General features: G+C 44.3%; 1 protein-coding gene across 1 annotated transcript in view; it reads left to right on the forward strand.

Moving 5' to 3' along the window:
- The first annotated feature begins 885 nt into the window (after nt 1-885).
- Nucleotides 886-6,837, forward strand: part of LOC135239788 (steroidogenic factor 1-like) — an 11,533-nt gene continuing 5,581 nt past the window's right edge. Inside the window, exons 1-3 of the mRNA XM_064308735.1 lie at nt 886-1,144; nt 1,376-1,517; nt 2,702-3,342. Coding sequence (XP_064164805.1) covers nt 1,043-1,144; nt 1,376-1,517; nt 2,702-3,342 — 885 coding nt within the window. The 5' untranslated portion in view covers nt 886-1,042. The remainder of the gene's footprint in view (nt 1,145-1,375; nt 1,518-2,701; nt 3,343-6,837) is intronic.

Below are 6,837 nucleotides of genomic sequence, written 5' to 3' on the forward strand. Positions count from 1 at the left end.
TTATTTTATTTTTTTAACCTTTATTTATCCAGGGTAGAGATAAGGAACACTACATGGTGTTGCAAACGATCTTCATGTAGTGTTCTTTTTGGGATACATTAGGCATTTTAAATGATGTTAAATAATTTGTTAAATAAATTAATTGTACTCAGCGTGTTTGACTTTCTAAATTGCTTCAGTGTTTATTGTTAAATGTTATTAATTTGCTTGTTGACATAGCATCATTTTATGGATGTCCCCTGGGTTCTTCAGCGAAAATAGGCAACCACCTGGTCACAGGCATTTATAATGAGCACACACCAGATTGGTCTGTATAGTAGGCTATTTGCTTTAAAGCTTACCTGGGTGTTGAGAAACAAACAAAAGCAGCTTTCCTCAACGATCTGAACCTTGTCACAACTCACTTCACGGTAAGTCACGAAGTTGCTTGTGCATCAGTGTTTACGCACTGCTTTTTGGCTGGACCGCAAGAGCGGGGCCAGCTCGACAAACGCGAATTTCTGTGACTGAGTGACTGAGTGAGTGATGAAGTTACACCATTGGTCGACCGAGTTATGAAGTTACACCATTGGTCGGCCGGATCACGTGTGTTAGGTCCAGCCATGTACTAGATTTTGACCTGGTCTTGTTCATGAATAAAGCCCCATGCTTCCTAATCTGAGGATGTGCCTGGTCTCATATTACCATTGGAAATGTGTTTCCTTGATTAACATTAATATATGCAGACAAAAACCTCCATGCCTACATTATAAGGCGTTTTCATTTACTGTTACAATTATTCCGCTCCTCTGTTACAGTTATACCGACTAGGTTGTATGAATGGAACATCATACTGCTTGTACATTGGTTTAAATTCTATCTCGATTACGTTATGACTGTCTTTGAAACGCATAGTGACTACTGACATGTCAAGCTGTTTGAAGTAAAATGTCATAGTTATAGGCTCAATATTTTCTGGACTAAATGAGCCAAATCCAAAAACTACTAGTACTACTTACATTATTTTATTTGCCTTTTCCATTGAGGCATTTCTTTGAAGGGAATGGACTGCACGTATGATGTCGATTTGGAAGAACTGTGTCCAGTTTGCGGCGATAAGGTTTCCGGATACCACTACGGTCTGCTGACCTGTGAAAGTTGTAAGGTATTTTAAAATGTCACAGCTTTGTCATTTTAACTGATGTAATAATAAATTATGGCTGTATTCTATGTATTATTGTTGCTATCTTCCGTTATTTTGTTAGATGAGGGCGAATGCGATGCTATTTTAAATTATTATTATTATTATTATTATTATTATTATTATTATTAACAACATGTAGGCTTGTATTTAGGTTATTGTATAGGAGTCATAATAAAAACTTTCTTTCACTAGGGTTTTTTCAAGAGAACGGTTCAAAACAATAAGAGGTACAATTGCGCAGAAAACCAAGATTGCAAAATTGACAAAACGCAAAGGAAAAGATGTCCCTTTTGTCGCTTTCAGAAATGCATCACTGTCGGAATGAGATTAGAAGGTAAGAAAGAAAACTGAGAAATATCTGGTTCTTATTAGCCTTTTCTATAGCTAAATGATGGAGGAATAACGATACACCCTTAATTCTATCAAATTTATCAATCTATCCCAGTACTCGGTCACGACTTAAGACTTGGTTTTCCATTCATTCAAAAACAAATTAGCACTTCATAAGTCCTTGTTCTCGTGTTTATAGAACATAATAAGCTAATTGACATTTCATTTATTTAGTATGGTTAGGCTTCAAATACCGATTGTTGGCCTAAATTAAGTAATGGCATTTAACAGTCAGCGCCTGCTTAGTAGTATCAGGTTTAAGGACAATACGAAAAATGCATAACCTATTCGCAGCTGAACATTTGGGTTCAGACTGGGCTCAAAAGCAGTTTCCATACAGTATGTAGGCTAATACAAACATTAGCCTGTATCATACACCGCTGTAATTATATTTTTAAATCCTGGCATGTGTTGAAATTAGTATCACTTCTGTGTGGGATTAGTGTACCTGTGAAGAGTAATAGTGGTACATTTCTTCCATGTTGGATATTATATACATAGATGTGTCTAAGTACAAACTCATAGCCATATCATTACAAACCTCATCCCTACAAGCGAAAGCCACAAGCCTACAAGCACGTGATGCTGTTGTCAAGCTGTGTTGTAGATTGGCAGCTGTTGGCAATCCAATTCTAAGAGAAATGAACCTCAGCAAGAACTTTGGCTAAAATGGCTTATCGTGTAAATGAATGGGCTCATAAATTATCCAACAACAAAAACAGATTTGGTCAAATTATCATGCCTTCCAAAGTACTGATTGGACACCAGAAGCTCAATCTTGGTCTCGATATGAGAACACTCTCAGAAAAAAAGTGTTCTCTGGCTTGTCTCCAGAGGGGAAACCTTTTTATTTCTTTATGGAACCCTCTATGGTAGTTGTGAAAAGAGTGAAAGCTCCCAGATTGAGTCATTTTGCTCAACTGACAACACTTGAACCTGATAGGGTTCCTCTATGGAGACACAGAGGAGCATTTTGGAACCCTTTCTTTTGACGAGTGTACCAGTAAACTTCCAAAACCCCATTCCATTGGAACTTCCATTTTTAAAAATAATGTTTGTTGTCTATCTGAAACATGAGCGTGTTTTTGATGGCTCTGGTGGTCTTCTCTCCATCCTGACTTTGGCCAGCGGTGCGGGCAGACCGCATGCGGGGCGGCAGGAACAAGTTCGGCCCGATGTACAAGCAGGACCGGGCCCTGAAGCAGCAGAAGAAGGCTCTGATCCGGGCCACGGGCCTGAAGCTGGAATCTGGGCCTCTGCTCCCGGCCCCTCCTCAAACGGACTGCACGTTCACCCCCAGCCCCCATTGCCCCTCCCCCATGCTGAAGGCCCCGGCCCAGCCCCTCCAAGACCCTCCGGGCTACACCCCCTTTGCCATGTCAGCGCCCGGGCCTTTCCCGGGTCTGTACCAGTACGGTGCCGCCCCCTTACCCAATCGGGCCATTAAGTCGGAGATCTCCGACCCCTCCTGCTCCCCGGACTCCCTGACGGGCTTCGGTTTCCAGGATGTTGGCTGCCTGTCAGTATCGCCGCAGCAACCTGGGACCGTTGCTGCCACGGCGCCAGCGCTGGTGCTGGAGCTCCTGCACTGCGAACTGGACGAGGCGCAGGTGCGGGCTCGGATACTGGAGCACCTGCAGCAGGAGCAGGCCGGGCTGGGCCGGCTGGACCGCACCGGTGCCTTCGGCCTCGTGTGCCGCATGATGGACCAGATGCTCTTCTCCGTGGTGGACTGGGCCCGCGGCTGCGTCTTCTTCAAGGAGCTCAAGGTAGGCCAAGCTGGGGGTGGCATGGCTCCGGGGGGGGCGGGGCTCTGGAGGGGGCGGGGCTCTGAGGTTTGTGTGTGAACCTGGGTGTGCTGTGTGGGCAGCTGTGTGGTATAATGGTTAGTGGACAGGGCTTGCCACTTAGAGGTTGCAGGTTTGATTCAGAGGAGGAGCACTGAATCTGAACTGCTTCAGTAAATGCCCAGCGGTATAAACGCATTGCCTGTAAAGCAATGTGGAATCTGTGGAATCAACTCTTACAGAGTACATTTTACTCTAATAAAGTACATGTCCATGTTGGAGTCATATAATCTCTGTTAGAGTTGAATTCACACGGGACATTTTACTGTGTACACGTATGCTGTGTCCGCCGCTGGGTAAGAGCATCTGCTGTGAGTCTGAGCCGTGGAGACTGGGGCGTGGGTGTGGGCTGGGGTGTGGGTGTGCCGCATGATTGATTCTGGGTCTGGGTGGGTGTGTGTCCCACATCACTACTTTGTTTCCCTTTGGTGATGCACAGGAGAGTTCAATTGGGAAATGGTCCATTTCTTACAGGGAGTTTTGACTTTTTAGTCTCTGTATTCTGTACCGAGGGATGTCTGGACTGATAAAGAGGGCAGGTGCAATTTTGCACAATACGTTTTTGACGCACTGTTGTGTGTCCTGGATAAAGTGAGATGTACATGCTCTGAACCTCACAATCCATTCCTCTTGGTCGTTCACTGTAAAAAAAAATTCTGTGAATTTTATGGCAAAAGTCTGTAAAATAACACAGGTACGAAATTGTAAACAGCTGAAATGTAAATAATTGTATTAGTTACGGGGAACTACTGTCATAGATTCAATATTTGTTAGATACACAGCCTGCTACTGTATGATTAACAGATCATTACCGTTCTTTATACAGTATTCAGTTGCCAGTACTGTGAAATATACAATAAAATTTTTTTTTTTTTACCGTATTGTGTTTTATACGTTCTCCCTCCCTCATCCCTGGTTTTAAACTCTGCATGTCAGAGGGACGCTCGGTAACTCGGTTACCTGTGCTTTCGGCTGTGGTTGAGGTCCTGTCTGTATTCCAATGGTAACTTCAGATGTCCGGCCTTTGTCCACTCCCACTTATAAATAGGCAGCCAATGGGAACTGTTAGAGATTCCCCGATGACAGGTACATAATTTCCAAAGCTCAGAATGTCTACCCGCCCAGTTAGTTTGGTATGCGTGTGTGTGTGTGTGTGTGGTTTTGTGGAGTGTGTGTGTGTGTGCATGCTGTTTGTAGATCGTGTGTGTGCACGTGTATTATGTGGTAAGAGTGTGTGACCGTCTGGTGGGCTGTGGGGCAGGGGCGCAATCAGAGGGTGCCGACAGCCCCTCTCATCACCAGATCAAGGAATCCCCGCCGGAGTGGCCCCTATTTCACCCCACGCCCCGCCCCGCTCCACCCTGACGGTCTCCCTCCACACGCACACCTGTCGATCACACCTCCTGAGTGCTGCTTCTCTTGTCACACGCTTGTCATTCTACCCCAGTTTAAACGTTTACTCTCTTCTTTTGCCCTGTGAACGTTTTATCACTGTGCATCTGTGAGTGTGTGTGTGTGTGTTGTGCGGTAGGAAAACATGCCAGTCTTTGACCAAATTATTGTTCCTGGTCTCCTGGCTCTTTTATTTTCTCTATGAATGGCCCAAATGCATAGAATATGTACCCTTGCCAGTTCTTTTCTCCACTATTCACTTTCTGATGCAAAGCATACTACTGGTTTTATTCTACAGACATGACAGTCTTGCTGCGCTATGTGCACTGTTCTGTAAAGCTGGAACATGTTAAATGCTTAAATGTAAATATAAATGCAAGTCTCTCTCTCTTTCTCACCCACACACGCATGCATGTGCGCACACACACACACACACATAGGTTTATATTTCCTATTTCCTCATGTATACCCATATGTAGCTACACATGGAAATAAGGAGTGTAGGTCATCAGTGAATGGAGTCCTTAATGTGAAGGAACAGACCAACCTCAATGTAATATGTATCTGAAATATTTTGCACAATTATTTAAATGTCAGTAAAATCAGTAAACTAACACATTTGTAAAATGTGTATGTAGGTGTGTGTGTATGTGTGTTGGTCTTTCTGTGTATATGTGTGTGTGTGTGTGTGTGTGTGCATGTGTGTGTGTTTGTACAAGCACAACATCGAGGTGAAGATTCAGCATGAGGACATCACCGTCCAGCCCCCCGCCCTGCTGCTCATTTGATGTGCTGATGGCAGGTTTCCTCTCTCTTTGTCTCAGCGTGGGACAGGTGAGAGCTGACAGGTGACAGGTGTATTGATCCCTTCGCTGTGACAGAATAGAGGTAATCCAGGCCCAAGAAATGACCTGCAGGTATATTTACCTGGGAGAGACACAAGCCCCGCCCCTGCCCAACCTATCCTGACTGCCGAGAGCAAAGCATGATGGGTCCAACGGTCTGATGCGCTGGGTCTGATCCTGACCTACTGTGGGGGAGTTGGGGGCTATTTAAAAAATGTAAGCAGGTCGGACTGCTATATAACTGCTACTGCTAGCCTCCTGCTATTGTAGCACAGGTGTGTTTGAGGAAGGGTGTGGCCAGGTGTGTTTGAAGATGGGTGTGGCCAGGTGTGTTTCAGGATGGGTGTGGCCAGGTGGGTTTGAAGTTGGGTATGGCCAGGTGTGTTTAAAGATGGGTGTGTCCAGGTGCATTTGAGGATGGTGAGGTGCGGGGTGTGTTATGCAAAAGCTCTGAAACTGGCCTTGGCCAGGTGTTGGGTGTGGGCAGGTGAACCGTGTAAGGGGTGTGGTAATTAGCCTTTGAGGTAAAGGTAATTTTTACTTCCGGCAGATTGTTGATGAATTATTGTTTTTCCAGAAGTAAAAAAATAATAAAAATTTCATGTGATTCTGTTTGTAAAAAAATGTTTTGTTGAAAATTCCCCTGGGATTCTGCAGAATAAAATTGTACTGGCTCATTGAGCATTAATGTGTCTGGTTTGTGTGGACCCAGGTCTGGGGCCTGGTGTGCAATGTGCAGCACGTGTGACAGCAGGCTGTGCACAGTTACGGACTACGAAGGCTGTGGGAGATTAAAGATTCTCCAATAATGATATCCTGGATTAAGGTCTGTAAATACATACAAACTACTGCATCATCTAAAGGGAGCAGCATTATATTACTTTCAAGTAAATGCTTGCCAACGACATACTTAACTTCTATCTATATCCCGACATTAATTGACAAATATTCTTAACAGTTTCAGTCAGACAGAGGCCAGGGTTGCCGGATTGAGAACATATTAACCAATATGTGCAGCATATTCACCTGTCAGGAAACACCATGCTCCTCAACTATGAGGGCACTGAACAGATAAGACTTAAGGCCAGACTTGAAGACTAAAAGAGCATCAGTGTCTGGAATATCAGTGAGCTTGTAAACCTGGCGTAAACAGCAAAAATAAATCTGACATCCGCTTTGT

The sequence above is a fragment of the Anguilla rostrata genome, chromosome 14 (assembly GCF_018555375.3).
Source record: "Anguilla rostrata isolate EN2019 chromosome 14, ASM1855537v3, whole genome shotgun sequence".
In the NCBI taxonomy this organism is placed as follows: domain Eukaryota; kingdom Metazoa; phylum Chordata; class Actinopteri; order Anguilliformes; family Anguillidae; genus Anguilla; species Anguilla rostrata.